We start from the raw sequence: 19,581 nt of genomic DNA on the forward strand, positions 1-19,581 counted from the left end.
TCAATCACTTCGCTTCCCTGCATGTCCTCACCTCTATTGCTTTCATTTCTCGGTAGGGAAAGGGAGAGGGAACCTCCTGGCAACATGAGACACCAAGCCCTTAGCTAGGACTTCCTTGCATTCTTCTGTTACTCATCACTCATTCACTTGCAATCAGCATCAGTTACTGAGTGCCAAACATGTCAGGCACCCTGCTGAGGGCTGGGGAAATAAAGATGAATAAGATGAAAGCTCTGCCCTTCAACAGCCTGCAGTCGACCGGGAAAACTGAAGCCCATGTGAAGGTGCAATTTAAATCTTGTTAAAGTAAATTTAAAAGGAGACCAGGCCTGAAGACTCAGCAGACAAAACCAGTTAGGCCTTATAAGTAACCTAAACTCTGCTTGATTTGCGGGAGAGTTTTAACTTGAGTTACTTCTTATGAACATCTTTATTTTAAAAAATAAGCCTTAAGATCAACCAATCAGAAGTAGTCAATGAACTTGTAATTATAGAACTAGGGACTTTCCAATGGGATAGACCAAATAAAGCAATTGTATAATTGTAACCAGTCAAATAACTTCTTTGCTTTTTGCCTGTGTCCATCCTACAAAAACCTCCTGCTTGCATTTCCCTGGTGGAGCACCTAACCTGCTTCTAATTTGGAGCTGCTTGAACTCATGAACTGTTGTTTTCTCAAACTGTAAAAAAAATTGTATCATGCCTCAGTTTACCTGGGAAGGCTGTGCACAGGGCACTGTGGGACCAGCACAGTCAAGGGGCACCTAACCCGGTCCTGAGAGATCCAGGATGGCTTCCTGGAGGTGGTGATATTTTCATCCAGTTCTAAAGAGCTAGTAAGAGTTAGCCAGGTAGGGAAACCCTAGAAGAATGTCCCAGCTTAAACAAAGACCAAGCAATTAGTGGGCCTGTGTCATTGATATTTCACAATTTTCTCTGCTTGAATGGAGTGCTGGGCCCATGGTGAGAAAGAAAACTGGAGAAGAAATGTGGGGCCTACTGTGCAGGGCCTTGCCCACTAAGCAAAGAGATATTGTCCTGGGGGCAATGAAGAGTTATTGACGGGTTTTATGGAATGTGATATAAACCTGGATTTTAGAAAAGTCGTTTTATCAGCGGTTCGGAGCCTGGTCAATATTATAAGCCTAGAACATACTTGCTAAGAGATCATTCTACAGTTTTCCTGTGCACAGATTCTCCTTAAAAACAGGGGCTCACACACATGCACATGCACACACATACACTCATGCACTCCCTCACAAGTTGGTCCTGCATCACAGCCCCCACGTGGATGGTGCCAGCAGGCAAAGGATACACGATCTTGTTCTGCAGACGATCATACTTGGAGAGCATCACTGTGCAAGCCCCACAGCCTCCCTCTCCACAGCCGAGCTTGGTTCCACTCAGCCCCACTGGGTGGTCAAGAGTTAAGGAGAATGAACTCAGGGAGAGGAGTCTGCTGGGTTGCTAGGAAATGCATAGGCAGAGCCGTGGGCAGAGCCATTCATTCCCACATGTGCTCAGGCCCCTTAACCGAGGAAGGCAGCAGGCCCACTGGCCTCCTTATTCAGAGAGACTGCACTGCACCCCAGGGAGGCAGGGAACAGGGCCATCTCCACTGCACAGAAGAGCAAAGGCATCAGGACCCCATGGACAGCACCCAAGTAGTATCTCTTGGGACATGAGTTCTAGGACCGGTCAGTCCTAGAGCCTTCTCTTGGGTTGAGGTCTTCTGTGTGTGAGCAGGTAAATCATACACCTGAGCATACGGGGCAGTTCTCACATCACTCCCAGCTGGGCACACCATGAAGCCGCTTGGGTCAGAATGAGACATTGATCTGTTCTGGGACCTCTGAGTCCTCGCTTTTCACTCTGAACTTTTGGGCTGATAAATCCCCAAGAATCAAAATTAGGGCTAGACCAGAGGCTTTTGAATATTTGGCCCACAAGATATGTGAATGGAAATTAAAATAGAGTGGTTTGTTTTTAGGTCAGCATCCAATACTGGGCCACACTCTTATATATACTTGCAGAAAGATCATTGGCTACTTTGAGTTTTAAAAGTGCCTAACTAGTGAGCTATTCTAGAGAACAGCTATTGTGGAGGTCACTTTCCCTGAGTCACATTGCGGCTTCTCCCTCAGACCTGCAGGCCTCTAAGCCATCCACCACCTACTGAAGATGGAGGGAACTGAGGGGATTATCGCCTGGTCACTTCTCTCATTTTCAAGACAAAATTTAAAAACAATGATATAACATCTTATTTTGGAAGAGCACTTACACCTAGATACCTGTTTGACCTTCAGAATGATTTGGTTAGCAGGTAGGAAAGAAACTTCCTCATAGATTTGAAAAACAACAAACTGAGACCCAAGACATAACGTGGGTCACAGAAGATGACACAGGAACTCATGTTGCCCTGCCATTGTGGCCGTATCACAGCCATCTGACTCCAGACTGGGTGAGCCCCCTTCATCACGCTCCTTCCTCCCCAGCACATCTGTGAAGGTTTGCTGTGTCCTAGTCAGGGTATACACAGCTCTCAGCGGGTCATACAACTCTGGGGGCACCTGAAGATGAATGGTGGCAGTCTAAAGTCTAGCAAGGTCTTCTCCCAGCCTGGAGACCTCTCTGGAAGCTAGGGGAAAAGTCAAGGCTGGAGTTTTCTCCCCAGTCTGGAACGCCCGTAAATTGTCTCTGAGCACAGACAGCCATAAGCTGCAAGGTCATCCTATTTATGTGCCAGCTTTCACTTTTGCATTTCATTTAAGATGTGACACAGCCAATTGCTGTGATAAGGAATTTCTGAGGCTTCTGGGCCTTCAAAACTACAATGGAAATGATTAAAAAACTAAAATTAGTTTTATTTTTAGAAAGCTAAAATTGATCTCAATAATCTCTGAGAATGAGCTTCTCTTCCCAGACCTCCCAGGTAGATGGGCTGTAAATGGAGTTCCATGCAAGCACCTGATCCGATCCAGTGACACTTTCACTCCCCAGCACCCCCAGGTTTATCTTCTGTGAACTTCCAGCTACACCCACTTAAGGTAAAAGTTCCAGAACAAAGTACACCAAAGCCAACCAGTGTACTGTATGATAGGAGGGGAGCAAACCAGAGTGAAATCATGGGCTCCAGACTCACTTCTGTGGGGCTTGAAATAATCCTTGCTGTCCCCATATATGTCACTGGAAAGATCCACTAGACACCCGCCCTGGGAGAAGGAGGGTTTTGTTGACAGAGGTCAGGATGAGCACAGTCCTGCCGACAGGCCCCCTGGAGCGCTGCCAGTGTGGGTGAGAGGTTGGGAACATAGCTCTAGGCTTTGGTGCAGTCTCCATCACTATTTCCCCAGAACACACTAGCAAAAGGCAGGTCACTTCACATATCAAGGCCTCAGTTCCTCCTCTGTGGAAAGGGAGTGTTACGCTTCCATGGGATTCCTGTGGAGATTGAGGTGCGCTGCACAAATCACTTTGAATCCTGCCTGTATATAGGAAGTGCTCATTAAATGTTAACTCTAATTATTATTATTGTTTTAGTTCCAGGGTCTCAGAATACTTCTGATACTCAGAACTAAAGATTTAGGGGCTCTTCCAGAAGCTCCCCGACACTGAGTGAGGAGCAGCACCCCAGTCTCTCTAAAGAGTTCCCCCGCCCTCCAGGGCTCCCTGTTTGCTGTTTCTACAATGAATGCTACCTGTATAGGATTCCTACCTCAAGCATCCTTTTCCCAATAGACATAACTTCCCTTGCTTCCCTCCACCTAGGCAGAGCTGGAAACATTCCCCAGGAACTGCATTTATGTATTAAGCAAATGTCACCTAAGGAAGGCCCCCTCTTCCCACAGAGGAATGACCATGAAGCTCACCAAGGTTAATGAGGGCCTTTCTACAGGCCCTGGATTAAACCTTGGCATTACTAGAGTCTTAGCTGGGAGACACCTCAAAGATCACCACAAACAATCCTCTCATTCAGTAGCTGAGAATCTCAGATTACAGGGGCAACTAAAATGCAGGTATCCCAAGTCCTAATCCAGCACTCTTTCCTCCACACCTCATGGCTACCCCACCAGTCACTGGGAAACAATGTAAGGCCCAGAGAATCAGTCACCATTGCCCCCCTTCTCCATCACTCCCACTCCAAAGTCAGGATACACCTTCTTCTCAGGTAGGCCAAAAGGGTTGTCTCTGGATCTGCATTTTTCTCCACCACCTATTAAAAGAAATGAAAGAAAAATATATCATAGGTATACTTAGTCATCCTTCTGCAATTTCTTCCTTGTCTCACTCAAGAATTTGTAGAGTTAGTGGGAAGTGTGATATAGTTTGGACGTTGCCCCTCTAAAGCTCATGTTTAATTGTAATCCCCAGTGTTGAAAGTGGGGCCTAGTGGGAAGCAGTATGATCACGGGGGCAGATTTCTCATGAATGGCTTACTGCTACCCTCTTAGTCGTGAATTAGTTCTCACGAGATATTTAAAAGTGCGTGGCATCGCCTCCTTCTCTCTCTCTCTTGCTCTTACTCTGGCCATGTGATGTGCCTGCTCCCACTTTGCCTTCTGCCATGAGTAAAAACTCCCTGAGGCCTCCCCAGAAGCTGAGCACATGCTGGTGTCATGCTTGTACAGCCTGCAGAACTGTGAGCCAATCAAATCTCTTTTCTTATAAATGACCCAGCCTCGGGTGTTTCTTTATAGCAAAGCATGAAAGGCCTAATACAATGTGCTAAATAGATAATGAAAACATAGGTATTTTTATTCACAATTCCTTAATAATGAACCTATAAACTACAGCCAGACTATGTATATGCTCAAATCCTTAAATTCTAAAATTGTACCTCAGTGCTCACCTTGGGACCCACCACAGAACATGCAGGCATTGCACCTTCCACATTGGTTCCACCAAAGCAAAGTCCCCTTCAAATCAAACCTGTCATCTCATTTCAACGGCTAGATAACACCTGTGAATTCCAGGGGCCTCTGAGGGCATGGCATGCGGATCTTGGACTTTGCCTCTTTGAGTATACACTCTCAGACCCTGTGTGTGACTGTGGAAAGCCAGTCTGTTGGCCTGTGCTCAGAGCAGAGCATTGCATGTGATGGGTATTAGTCAACACTAACACATATCAGAAATGGAAGAGAAATCTCAAACCAAAGATCCCTCACTAGGTTCAATAAGGTGGAAAAAGTGGTCTAGAAAGTGCGATGTCAGTTTCCACTGTGAATTGTCAAAGGAAATCTACGAAAACCCGTTTCAGTACTTCTCACACATTACCAAAGCTTAAAAGGATGTGGATTATTGAAATAATAAAGACAGAGAATTCATTATGAGGTTTTTGTTAGACGGAACTATACTACCCACACCTTCCTAAAGGAGAAGGGGAGGAGTATTTGCCTCCTACCTCAAACTTAGTGAGGGGGCTTACTTTGTGCTACAAAGAAATCTAACATGCCACCTTTGCAGCATAGGGGAAGAGATAGGCTTAACAAGAAATCAGTACTGACAATGACAAGTTTAAACTCCTCTTTAAACTTAAGTTAGAGATGTGGCTGTGCTGGGATTGGTACATACTCCCAGAGCTTGGCAGAGCAAAGGATGCAGAAGTGTTGGCTGTGGATGTAGTGCAAGCCATTCATGAGATAAAAAGAGTTGGCTTGGAGGTCTTTAAATCATTTCCCAAAATACAGGATGGAGCCTTCAATAAAGAGAGACTGTGTGGGGTGGACTTCCCCAAACTGGAGGCTGATGGAGAACAGCAACCTGAGAAAAGTGCATCACTCGTGTCATGACACATGCATGCAAATATTCTCTGTGGTGGCCCTTGAAGATCCTTGAAAGCTATCACAAGAAGAATGAAAGAGTCAGCTCCAAACACCTAAAAGACTCAGAAAGCTGGAAGCCACCTTACAACAGTACCAATTAAAGGAGAGCTTTCTTGCTATCCTCACCACACCATCCTGAATTGAGACTGTTTGGAAACTTAAAAATAACCATAGGATTCTTTGTTGACTAAGAGTAATAAAAAGTTCATGAAACTTCCAGAATTTGTCCTTTGAATAAAGTTTAAAGGAAAGTAGATGAAATTAACATAAGTCCAGCTTACTCAATATCCTGGTTACAAATCATAGAAGAAATCATAAATGTGCAAAATAGCAATCTTTATCACCTTTCTTGTAGACGACAGTAAGAGCCTCTTAGCTTACTACCACATTGTTCGTTTCTCCTGTACTGCAGTTCTGCTTTTATCACATCACATCAGTTCCCTGCTCAATGCCTTTCATGACCACCCACGTATTCAAGGTAACATCCAAGTTCCTTAGGTTGTCTTTCAAGGCCCTTTTCAATATATTCCCAATCTTCATTTTCAGCCTTTCTCCCTTCTACTTCCCTGCCAAGCTGGTCATCTTACTGCACTAAAAATACATTTTATATCTTCTAACTCCTGTGCCTTTGACTACGCTATTCCTCTTCCACCTGCATTTTGCCTTATCAGAAGACTTCAAACAATTTCTTCATAAAGGCTTTCCATACCACTCCAGCCACAATTGGATTGCTATAGAGAATGGCTGTACCACTCTCAAGGCGTGGCAGCAGGATTACCACGGTGCACTCCATTAAACACTCTCAACAGGATACCAGTGGGTATCCCCAAGGAAAAACATTTTGTAGGGAAGTGAGTTAAGGAAATGTTGGGTTAAGCAGATCGCTCTGGTAAAACTCGAGCATCAAAAGAAATAACAGCCATAATGGGCTATAACACATTAAATACCATTAAAATCTATGAGTCCAAATTGATAGTCAACAAACAAACAAATGGAAGATATGGAAAAGCTCTTCCTGACAGAAGAATGTCATCTAATAAATATGATTGGCTATCTTGTAATCAGCACAATAACTGATCCAGTTAAGAATCATCAGTGGAAATTAGTACAACCACTACGGTTATACAGAACAGTTTGAAGGTTCCCCCAAAAATTAAGAATAGAGCTACCATATGACCCAGCAATCCCACTGCTGGGTATATACACAAAAGAAAGGAAGTCAGTATATAAAACAGATATCTGCACACCTATGTTTTTTGCAACATTATTCACAACAACCAACATTTGGAAGCAACCTAAGTGTCCGTGAACAGATGAATGGAAAAGAAAATGTGGTCATATACACACTAGAGTGCTATTTAGCCATAAAAAAGAATGCGATCCTGTCATTTGCAACAACATGGACGGATGGAGCTGGAGGTCATTATGTTAAGTGAAATAAGTCAGTCACAGAAAGACAAACTTCACATGTTCTCACTTATTTGTGGGAGCTAAAAATCAAAACAATTGAACTCATAGAGATAGAGTAGAAGGATGGTATCAGAGGCTGGGAAGGGTAGTAGGGAGTAGGAGGAAAGTAGGGATGGCCAATAGGTACAAAAAATAGAAAGAATGAATAAGATAGAGTGTTGGATAACACAACAGAGTAACCAGAGTCAATAATAATTAAATTGTACATTTAAAAATAACTAAAAAAGTATAATTGAGTCATTTGTAACACAAAGGATAAATGCTTAAGGAGATGAATACCACATTTTCTATCATGTAATTATTACACATTGCATGCCTGCATCAAAGTATCTCATGTACCCCATAAATATGTAGATCTACTATGTACAAAATTAAAATCAAAAATTAAAAATTAAAGGGCTTTCCATCTCCCCTTCTTTCTCTTTCCTTCTGGTTTTTATGTAAATGTTGCAATGAGTCATCAGTGACTATTAGATCAAGTGTAATACAGAACTCCTAAAACTCAACAACTATAAAACCCAATTCAGAAATGGGCAAAGGACTTGAATAAACATTTATCCAAAGAAGATCTACAAATGGCCAACAAGTAAATGAAAAGATGCTGAACATCACTGATCAGAACTATAATGAAATTTCACCTTATACCCATTAGGATGGCTACAATCAACAAACAAACAAACAGAAAATAAGTGTTGGTAAGGATGTGGAGAAACTTGAACACCTGTCCACTGTTGGTGGGAATACAAAATGACACAGTCACTGTGGAAAAATAGTAGAACGGTTCCACAAAGAAGTAAAAATAGAACTAGCATATGATCCAGCAATTCTACTTCTGGATTTATACACAAAGTAATTGAAATCAGGGTCTCAGATATTCGTACACCTGAGTTCATGGCAACGTTATTCACAGTAGCCAAAATGTGAAAGCAACCAAAGTGTCCATCAATAGATGAATGGATAAGCAAAATGTGGTACATCCATACAATGGAATATTATTCAGCTTTAGAAAGGAAGGAATTTTTGATATATGCTACAACATAGATGAACATTATGCTAAATGAAATAAGCCAGTCACAAAAAGACATACTGTATGATTCCCCTTAAGTGAGGTACTTTAGTCAAATTCATAGAGATAGAAAAAATGATGGTTTCCAGGGACTGGAGGAAAGGTAGAATATGGAGTTATTGTTTAGTAAATTTATAGAGTTTGTCTTAAAAAATGAAAGAAGTTATGGAGGTGGAAGGTGATGATGGTTGCCCAATATTATAAATGTATGTAATACCACTGAACTGTACACATAAAAATGATTAAGATGGTAAATTTTACGTATTTTACCACAATAAAAATTATTTAAAAAAAGAATATCAATGGATACTCAAACTAGTGGGTGAAAATTTGATGAACAAGAATTTGTATCATTCCAAAGTATCTTCTCACATAGCCTCTATTAATTATAAAGGTAAAGCAAAGTTATCTTACAGTGAGGAAACTTGGTGGATAACACCTTAGCCAAGTCATCAAAGTTCGCATCACAAAGAAGACCCAAAAACTGATGTTAAAAAAACAAACCTAAGGATAGAAAGCAGTGAGAAAAACACATTACTTCTGTGGTATTCCTGCCCCCAAATGCAGACTCTGAATCTAATTATAAGAAAGCATAATACAATTCAATATGAGGAACAGTCTAAGAAATAACTGGCCTGTTCTTTTCAGAAACACCAATGTCATGAAAGACAAAGGAAAGCTGAGGAGCTGTTCTAGATTAGAGAAGACTAAAGACATGGCAACCAGCTGCAAGACATAATCCTGGATTCCGAGCTGGGGCTGGGGAGTTATAAATGCCAGTATTGGGAAAATTGGAATACATTTGCATAAAGTTTATAGTATCACACCAAAGCTAAGTTTCCTGATTTCTATAAATGGACTATAGTTTTGTAAGAATATATTTATTCTGGCTGGGTGCAGTGGCTCACGCCTGTAATCCCAGCACTTTGGGTGGCTGAGGTGGGTGGATCACGAGGTCAGGAGTTCAAGATCAGCCTGGCCAAGATGGTGAAACCCCGTCTCTACTAAAAATACAAAAAATTAACTGGGTGTGGTGGTGGGTGCCTATAATCCCAGCTACTCTGTAGGCTGAGGCAGTGAATTGCTTGAACCCAGGAGGCAGAGGTTGCAGTGAACCGAGATCATGCTACTGCACTCCAGCCTGGTGACAGAGCGAAACTCCGTCTCAAAAAAAAAAAAAAAAAAAAAGAAAAGAAAAGAATATATTTATTCATATGATAAGAGGTAAAGGAATACGATGTCTGAAACTTACTGTCAAATGGTTCAGGAATCTATCTTATACTATATATTCATTTCTATTAATTATGTACATTTATATATAATTATTTATGTACTTATAATATATACTTGTGTATCTGTGTGTGTGCCCAGAGCAAGAAAGAGAGAATGATGAAGCAAATGTGGCAGAACGTTAATAGTTGGTAAAGTACATAAAGGGTATTTAATACCTCCTTGTGTTCTTCTTGCAATTTTTCTTTAAACATAAAATAATTGTACAATACAAAGTTAGAGGAGTAACTTATTTAGTACAGGATTTCTCAGAATTTTAAAAATTCATCCACTTATTCTATCCACACTAGTTTGACACTGTATACCATGCACTGTGATAAGTGGTTTAAGAATATCTAAGAAGAGCATCTCATGCTGCTAGTTTTCTGTGAAATACATTTCAGAATGTATTACTTAGTCTAATTATAATCCATCTCTCCAACTAGTCTATAGGCTCCAAAATGGCAAATGCCTGATCTTAGAGATCTTATTCCTCCAGTGCATAGCCCACTGTCTGAGGCCTCAGAAGGAGCTTGATAAATGTTGACTATATGGGGAGTGAGCAAGTGAATGATGAGTGAGTGAGTGAGTGAGTGAAAGTCACCGTGAGGATCTCTGTAGCCAACACTCACTTGTTGTGGGGATCACTCGTGGACACCTTTGGCTGCACCCTACCTGCCAAATCCTCCCAGATTCTTCCAGGTGCCACAGTCTCCCCTAGACAGAGTGACTACTCAGAAAAGCTAGAATGCTGCCTTGCAAAAGGCTGTCATTACAATAAAAAAAAAAAAAAAAAAACTGGACAGTTCCTTCCCTTTGACTCTGACTCTAGAACAAAAGATGTGAAAACAATAGTCATCAAGGCTCATCACCACCACAGAAGGCCCTAGAGGTATTCGACTTTTTGCATCTAACACCTTCTGCAGGACCCCATTTAGTGAAAACAGAGTCCTGGACAGTGGTACAAAACAAGGAGAGGAGTAGGCTCACATTTAAGAATGAGTCACTAAGTTCTTAGAGCTTCTTTGGTAACTACTTTGCACAATTCCTGTAACAAAAGGTCTAGAATATCTTCCGAATAAAAATGAGGACAACTTTCTCACAGCTGTCATTGTTTGCCCAGGAATTCCCTTGCTTGGCCTTGTTTTTACAGCACTACTTTCACATAATTACTTTCTGCATTGCCCTTCTGCCTTTCTTGAAGTTTCTGAACATGCTGCACCATTATAAATTACAAACATGGATATTCATCACAGAAACTGGCAGTAGTAGAAGCTTCTAGAAATAATAGGGTTTGATGTGATGGTACCATTTAAAAATTTAAAATTACTTTCCTAAAGTGAAAGTAAAATGCAAGGGAAAATAATTTTCCCCAAACCAGATTTACCTTGAAATGCTTCTTTCTAGATTTAGTGCATAACAGCAAGCCATCCCTGAAGAAGAGCAGAAAGGTACACTTTCACACGTTAACCAATGGTTTGGTTTAATAAACAATAAAACCTAAGAGTAAGACATAACCTTGGAATTCATTGAATCTAGCTGTTTACCCAATGTAAAAATCACTAATAAAAATTCCAGAGATGTCTTTGTGTAAGTAGGTCTCCTAGAAAGCCAGTTGTACAATGGTTTCCTAAATTTCTACACTGTAATTGCTGAATGAAAGAAGTTGTTGAAATGTTGGATGCAAAATCTTACTACTATCAACTTGAAAGCTTTGCCCTATTTCTTGGGTTGGTGCCAGGTGCCATCCCTGCAAAGGATGCAGCTCAGAGAGGAAACTCTGAACCCAGAAGAACATGGCTGTCCCCATTCCCCAGCACCTCCCAAAGGCACCACTCAAAGGGAATCCATCAATCTTTGGAGCACCGATGCTGAAACAGCTCATGAAATATCTTTTACGGTCACCCACACACATCCTGGAAATTTAAGACCTAGGAGTCCTGTGAAGCACATTATTATTCTTGAAAATTACATCAAAAGTCACTCAAAATTATATCAAAAGTTTCTCAACTCAATGCAAAAGTGCCAATATAGCAAGACAAATAAAATTGCCCTTATTTGGGGGACACATTGGGCACATTCATCACACACTGTCCACACAGTTAGTTACAATGTGTAACTATGGGACTCTTTTACTATCCTTTTCATTCCCAAGTGGGGAGTTGAACAGGTGTGAGCATCTCAGCAGTGTTGTAGGGGGGCAAATGGAGGCTGGAGACCATGTAATATGCTTGCCCCCTGTCTCCCTGCACCACATTAAAATTTGCAAAGATTCTCACTCTTGTCCAAGGGCTGCTACCCATGTCACCTTCCCTAAGTCCCTGTGCACCAATAAGGTAAATTCAAGTAGGTGAGAGATTTGCAACTTACATGTAGAACTAAGTGTGTGGGGGTGGGGAGTGCGGAGAATGCGGGAGACACCCTTTATGGAAAAAAAAAATTGTGCTTTGCCACAAGGTGTCAGTATATGTCACCACACAGTGAATCAGGACTGGCTGTTAAACCTATGTATATAATATATTAGATTCAAAGGCTGTGTACATCTTATATCCTGATAAAAGCAAGAAAACACATTCCTGTTCCTTCTCTCTGTAAAGAGAGCAACATAAATTTTAGGATATATTTGATTAAACCCAGAAATAGAAGTGTAGTGATGACCTCAAATCTCACCTAGAACTCAACTCCCCTTTCTCATTCTGTGCCAATCTCCACTACTGCAGAGAGTTGGCAGCTAGTTCACAGATGCCTCTCTGCTTGCCTCTCTCTCCCTCATTCCTTTGCCTTCTGAGTATCTTGTCTGTGCTCTAGCCCTGAGAAGGTCTTCTTCCCCAGCGTTACCAAAATGCAGCAACACCTTTAAAGGGAGAGAGAGAAAGACAGGATAACAATTAAGAGGGAACAGGAAAGACAGAGAACAAGATATGGCTCTTCCAGAGGACAGATGTCCCCTCCCAGGGAGCAGGGACAACAAACCAGAGGTCAGCTCCTACTTACCTTTCTGCCGTTCACAAAGAAAACCAACTCGTCCGCTGTCATTGCCACAGGTTGGGGTCCCTCAACTACAGGTACCTCACTCCTAAGAGACACTGGCAGGTAGTTATCACTGCTCTGTAACCTGAAAATTATGCCTCCCAATAAAATGAAATACGGTCCACCAATAGGAGGGAACCAGCTCAGAGCTTCAGGGCATGAAGAGTTCTTGGCAAAAGCCACTGGATTACGTAATCAAGGAAAGCGCAAACAATCATGCACAGCAAATTACATGTGTCAAAGAGCACAGGTGTGTCACACCTGTGTCTCCACACCTGTGTCAAAGAGCACAGGAAAATACATCCAGATACCAGTAGGGTTGTTGCCTTGGCACTAGGTGACTGTGGGTCTTGGGCACTGCTCTCATGAAACCTGCTTTGTCCTCCCACTTGCTGCAAGACAGAGAAGGGGAAGACAGAAGAGGGGAAGGACCATTGTCAGAGCCACTGCTAATAGAACTGATTCACGCCCTCCATCATTTTACCATTCAGGTTTACAGAAACACAGACTGAGTGCATGAATGCAAGAGTCATTCTTTCGCAGCCTGGTGGAATAGAGAGGTCACAGGAAATGGAGCCCCATGAACCTGACTCAAATCCTGGCATTTGACCTCAGCATGTTACTTACTACCTTCAGAACGCAGATTGTTTTCATCTTGTACGGGATCATAGAATGACATCAAGAATAGAAGAATGAGGGACAAATGACATTTTGGAAGTGCCTTGTAAATTTACAAAGAACCAAAACATTTATCACTGTTGAAAAGACATCATCAACATCTCAACAAAGAAAATCCTAATAGCAAACTATTTTTGAGATTTGTCTTTTATTTGTTTCTCTCATCCTTGACAAGTTGTCAGAGTAACTCATAAAAGTATTTCAAAACACCAAAGATATTAAAATGCTCATACCACATAGTCATAGGCTGCAGTAACACATAGCTGAAAAAAACCTTTCCCCATCCGATATCCATTAACTGTCAGTGTAAACACAGATGTGCACATCCACTGAAGCAGCACTAATGGGCTCTCTGCAGTCCAGCACTCTCCCAACTGCCCCTACCAGTTCTCTAGTTCAACACACACACACACACACACACACACACACACTCTCTCTCTCTCTCTCTCTCACTCTGTCTCACACACTCTCTCTCACACACACAATCTCTCTCACACACACAATCTCTCTCTCACGCACTCTCTCTCTCTCTCACACCCTCTCTCTCTCACACACACACACTCTCTCTCTCTCTCACACACACACACAGACACACACTCTCTCTCTCTCACAAACACACACACACACACACACACACACACAGGCCAGCATTCACTCTGGTCTTCTTCTGTCCTGTAATGACCCATATAGTGGCTCAGCCAGCCTTCCTTAGGTAGGACGCCTCCCCTACAACCCTAGCAAGCTACCTGAGGGGGAAGAAAGGAGTATTAGGCAGATGTACTTGATATAGCAACAGCTTAGAGAAACTAAAGACTGCCAGGACAAGCACACAATCAACACAATGCCCCCTCCCACCACAGCCTTAATTTAACGAGGAGATGAAACTTTACTTGTTGGTTGCCCAAATATCCCAGTTTGCCCTGGATTATCCTAGTTGCAGCCTTGAATCCCTGAAATATGCTTCAGAGATCCTAGTAAATCTTCAGTCCAGGGCAAACTGGGATGGTTGGTCACTATAAAACTGATTGTTGGCTAGACACAGTGGCTCACACCTATAATCCCAGCACTTTGGGAGGCCAAGGCAGGTGGATCACCTGAGGTCAGGAGTTCGTGACCAGCCTGGCCAACATGGTGAAACCCTATCTCTACTAAAAATACAAATATCATCCGGGAGCAGTGGCCCACCTGTAGTCCCAGCTACTCTGGAGACTGAGGCAGGAGAATCACTTGAACCTGGGAAGCAGAGGTTGCAATGAGCCGAGATCGTGCCACTGCACTCCAGCCTGGGTGACAGAGTGAGGCTCCATCTCAAAAACAAAGACACAACCAAAATCGGTTGTTAAATCTGGGAGATTCCCTACCCCAGATGCCATTTGGCAATGTCTAGGGATATATTTTATTGTCACAACTGGGGAGGGATGCTACTGGCATTTAATGGATGGAGGCCAGTAATGCCGCTAAACACCCTACAAACCACAAGACAGTCCCACCCCAATAAAATGAACAACAATGAATGTCAATAGAGCCAAGCTGGAGAAATTCTGCCCTGAAAGAAAGAAGGAAGGAGCTGGGGAGAAAGGGACTGAGCCTAGATCATGTTTTGTAATTAGTCAATTCTTCCAAACCCTCACAACTCTTTGATTGAGAGGCTTTTCCTCTATGCACTAATCTACCCAGTTTAACAAGCACTCCCCTTCCTCCTGGGCATTCCCCAGCCAATGTTCCAGGAAAAGCTAAAGGGATGGGCTGAGGAAAGAGCTCAGACTTTGGAGTTCCATAGGCTGGCTTGAATGTTAGCTCCACCACTTCTGTGTGACCTTTGGCAAAAATCTCTCTCTTGGCATCGATATTCTCATTTACAAAATGCAGGTGACCATACTTGCTTTGTAAGGACCAACTCTTTTTTTTTTTTTTTTAATTGAGACACCCGGCTAATTTTTTTGTGTTTTCAGTAGAGACCAGGTTTCACCGTGTTAGTCAGGATGGTCTTGATCTCCTGACCTTGTGATCCTCCTGCCTTGGCCTCCCAAAGTGCTGGGATTGCAGGCATAAGCCACCATGCCCAGCCTGTAAGGATTAACTCTTAGCAGAATGAAATAAAACATAGATTAAATCTGTTGTCCACAGGAGAAACTAATGTTGGTGTGCTTCTCCCCACTCAGTAAATCTTCAACCCCTCTCTTATCTACAGGTGAAAGTCCTCTCTATTACTACGAAGCATTGAAAGATAAAAGTGAAATAAATTTTCAAAAGGTGTGTTGTCAGCAGAATTTTCCTTTTTTTTTTTTTTTTTTTTTGAGACGGAGTCTTACTCTGTAGCCCAGGCTGGAGTGCAGTGGCCGGATCTCAGCTCACTGCAAGCTCTGCCTCCCGGGTTCACGCCATTCTCCGGCCTCAGCCTCCCGAGTAGCTGGGACTACAGGCGCCCGCCACCTCGCCCGGCTATTTTTTTTTTTGTATTTCTTAGTAGAGACGGGGTTTCACCGTGTTAGCCAGGCTGGTCTCGATCTCCTGACCTCGTGATCTGCCCATCTCGGCCTCCCAAAGTGCTGGGATTACAGGCTTGAGCCACCGCGCTCGGCCTACAGCAGAATTTTCAGCTCTGTAATAACTAGTTGAAACCCCAAATACTGACATTTGACAAAAACTTGAATTAGTATAATTGCTTATTATTTAGCAAAATATTTGCCATCATTTTATTTCTCTGACTTGATTTTATTTCTTTAATTAACAAATTAAAATTGTACACATTTATCATGTATAATATGATGTTTTTAAACACGTATACATTGTTAAATAGCTCCATTGAGCTGAATGACATACACGTTACCTCACATATTTATCATTTCTTCCGGTGAGTACAGTTAAATTGTCTTAGAGATTTTCAAAGTACACATCATTATTAAGTTACAGTGACCAAGTTGTACAACAGATCTCTTGAATTTATTCCTTCTGTGTAACTGAAATTCTTTATTATTTGACAAAAATCTCCCCAAAACCCTACCCCTCTCAGCCCTTGGCAACCACCATTCTGCTCACAACTTTTATGAATTCCACCTTTTTAGATTCCACACATAAGTGAGATCATTGAGTATTTGTCTTTCTGTATGTGACTTCTTTCATATAAATAACGTCCTCCAGGAACATCCATGTTATGGCAAATGACAAGATTTTCTTCTTCTATAGAGATGAATAGTATTTATCGTGTACGTATGCCACATTTTTTATCCATTTATTTATTGATTAACAGGTTAATTCTGTATCTTAGCTATTGTGCATAATGCTGCAGTGAACATAGAAATACAGATATCTCTTTGACATTCTGATTTCATTTCCTTTGGTATATACCCTATAGTAGGATTGCTGGATCATATGGAAGCTCTATTTTTACTTTTTTGAGGACTATTCATACTGTTTTCCATAATGGTTGTGCTAATTTACATTACCACCAGCAGTGTGCAAGGGTTCCCTTTTCTCTACATCCTTGCTAAAACTTGTTATCTTTCATCTTTTTGGTCATAGCCATTCCAGCAGGTGTGAGATGATATCTCATTGCGCTTTTTTTTTTTTTTTTTTAGATGAAGTCTCACTCTATCGTCCAGGCTGTAGTGTAGTGGCATGATCTCGGCTCACTGCAACCTCCGACTCCCCGGTTCAAGTAATTCTCCTGCTTCAGCCTCCCGAGCAGCTGGGATTACAGGTACATGCCACCCACCCAGCTAATTTTTGTATTTTTAGTAGAGACAGGGTTTCACTATGTTGGCAAGGCTGGTCATGAACTCCTGACCTTAGGTGATCTGCCCACCTTAGCCTCCCAAAGTGCTGGGATTAGACCTATATTTAGCTGTCTCAGTGTTGGGTGCATATATATTTACAATTGTTATATCCTCTTGATAAATTGAGCCCCTTTCTCTATATAATAATTTTTTTGCCTTATTTTACAGTTTTTGACTTAAAGTTTATCTGATATACGTATAGCCAACCTGCTCTTTTTTGGTTTTTATTTGCATGGATATTTTTTTCCATCCCTTCACTTGCAGTCTATGTGTGTCCTAAATGTGAGATGAGTCTCTTGTATGCAGCATATAGTTGGGTCTTGTTTTTTTAAATTTTTTTTTCCATTCAGCCACTCTATGTCTTTTGATTTAAAAATTTAATCTATTTATTTTCAAAGTAATTGATAGGTAAGGACTTACTACTGCCATTTTATTGTTTTCTGGTTGTTTTATAGATCTTTTGTTGCTTTTAGCCTATTTTATTTTCTTACTTTGTGATTAAGTGATTTTCTCACTTTGTGATTAAGTGATTTTCTCTAGTGTTATGCTGTGATTGCTTACTTTTTGTCTTATGTGTATCTACTGCAGGTTTTTCCCTTATGGTTACCATGAAGCTTACATAAAACATCTTAAAAGTATAAAAGTTATAACATTTAAAGTTGATAACAACCTAATTTTGGTTGCATACCAAACCCTAAACTTTTGCTCCATCCTTCCTCACATTTTATGTTTTTGATGCTGCAATTTACATCTTTTTATATTGTATATCTCTTAAAAATTATTGTAGTCATTATTTTTAATAGTTTTGTCTCTTAACCTTCATACTAAATATGTAAGCAATTTACACACCACCATTACAGAATCAGTGTCCTGAATTTGACTGTATGTTTACTTTTACCAGTGAGTTTTACACTTTCATATGTTTTTGTATTACTAATTAGTGTTCTTGTCTTTCAGTTTGAAGAACTTCCTTTAGCATTTCTTGTAAGACAAGCTTAGCGATATAAACATCCTTCCCAGTTTTTGTCTGGGAAAGTCTTTATCTCTCCTTCATTTCTCCTTTATTTCAACTTTTGAGGTACAATATTTTTGGTTGGCAGAGTTTTTTCTTCAGCATCCTGAATATATCATCCCACTATCCCTGGCCTTTAAGGTCTCTGCTGATAAATGTGTTGCTAACCTCATTGGAACTCTATGATATGTTATTTGCTTCTTTTTTCTTGCTACTTTCAGGATCCTCTCTTTGGTTTTTAATGGTTGGATTATAATGTGCCTTGGTATAGTTTTGTTTAATTGAAACTTATTGGAGACATTTGACCCTCTTTACCTGCATATTTATATCTTTCCCCATATTTGTAAAGTTTTCTGCTATTATTTCTTTAAATAATCTTTATACCCCCATTGTCTCCATCTTGAGCTTTTATGACTCAAAATTTGCACTTCTGAGGTTGTCCCATAAGACCCAAAAGCTTTTTAAAAATTCCTTTTTATCATTTTATTTTTCTCCTTTGGCTGTATGTTTCCAAATAACCTGTCTTCCAGTTCACAGATTCTTTCAACTGCTTAATGAATATTGCTTTTGATACTATCTATTGCATTTTCATTTCATTCATTGTGTTTTTCAGCTCTAGAATTTCTGTCTTTTTAAATAATTTCAATATCACTGTTAAATTTCTCATTTTGGTCATGCATTGTTTTCCTGATTTCTTTGAATTTCTTTACATTTTCTTGAAGTTGGCTGAACTTCCTTAAAACAATTATTTTGAAATCCTTGTCAAGCAGTTTTTATATCTCTATTTCCTCGAGGTCAGCTACTGGGAGATTATTCTTTTGGTGGTGTTCTATCAACTTGCTTTTTCATGTTTCTTTCTTCCTTCTATTGATATCTGAGCATTTAAAGAAGTAGTGACTTATTCCAGTATTTGCAAACTGGCTTTGTCTAGGAAAGTTTTTCACCAGCCAGCCCATCCAGCCCATTGTCTGGTATAATCTGAGGGTGGCCTTTCTGCTGCAGTCTTCAGGAAGACTGGCCTAATGCCTAGGTCAGCAGGTGAGTGGGCCTGGGGTCAGAATCCACTGGGGTAGACCTGTTGATTGAATCCAAGGGCAGTAGGCCTAGAGTCTGAGTTGGTGAGGGCAAGCCTGGAGCCTATTTCCACTGACACTTGATGTCTGGGTCTGTAGGCATTGACCTGGTGCTGGGATAAGTTTTGAACCTGAGTGTGCAGGAGCTGGCTCAGGGTGCTAGGGTGGAACCTGAAGCTGTGGGGTCACACTTGGCATCAGAGTGGGTTTGGAGGTTTAATCCCCAAGTGGATTGGGTCCAAGGCAAAGTTTAGTGCTCACTTCCCTCTCCCTGGATATCTCCTTGGATATCTTGGAGAGATATCCAAGTGAAGGATATCTCTCTTCACTGTTCTGCCTAGGGTTGGGGAAGTGGTAACACAGATAATGTAAAACTATTCTTCCT

General features: G+C 41.2%; 1 protein-coding gene across 1 annotated transcript in view; it reads right to left on the reverse strand.

The window, feature by feature from the left end:
• Positions 1-12,716, reverse strand: part of XDH (xanthine dehydrogenase) — an 81,862-nt gene extending 69,146 nt beyond the window's left edge. Inside the window, exons 1-3 of the mRNA XM_025354288.1 lie at positions 12,622-12,716; positions 4,156-4,213; positions 1,316-1,412 (exon numbers count right to left, since the gene is read on the reverse strand). Coding sequence (XP_025210073.1) covers positions 1,316-1,412; positions 4,156-4,213; positions 12,622-12,663 — 197 coding nt within the window. The 5' untranslated portion in view covers positions 12,664-12,716. The remainder of the gene's footprint in view (positions 1-1,315; positions 1,413-4,155; positions 4,214-12,621) is intronic.
• Between the last annotated feature and the right edge of the window lie 6,865 nt (positions 12,717-19,581).

The sequence above is a fragment of the Theropithecus gelada genome, chromosome 13, assembly GCF_003255815.1.
Source record: "Theropithecus gelada isolate Dixy chromosome 13, Tgel_1.0, whole genome shotgun sequence".
Lineage (NCBI taxonomy): Eukaryota > Metazoa > Chordata > Mammalia > Primates > Cercopithecidae > Theropithecus > Theropithecus gelada.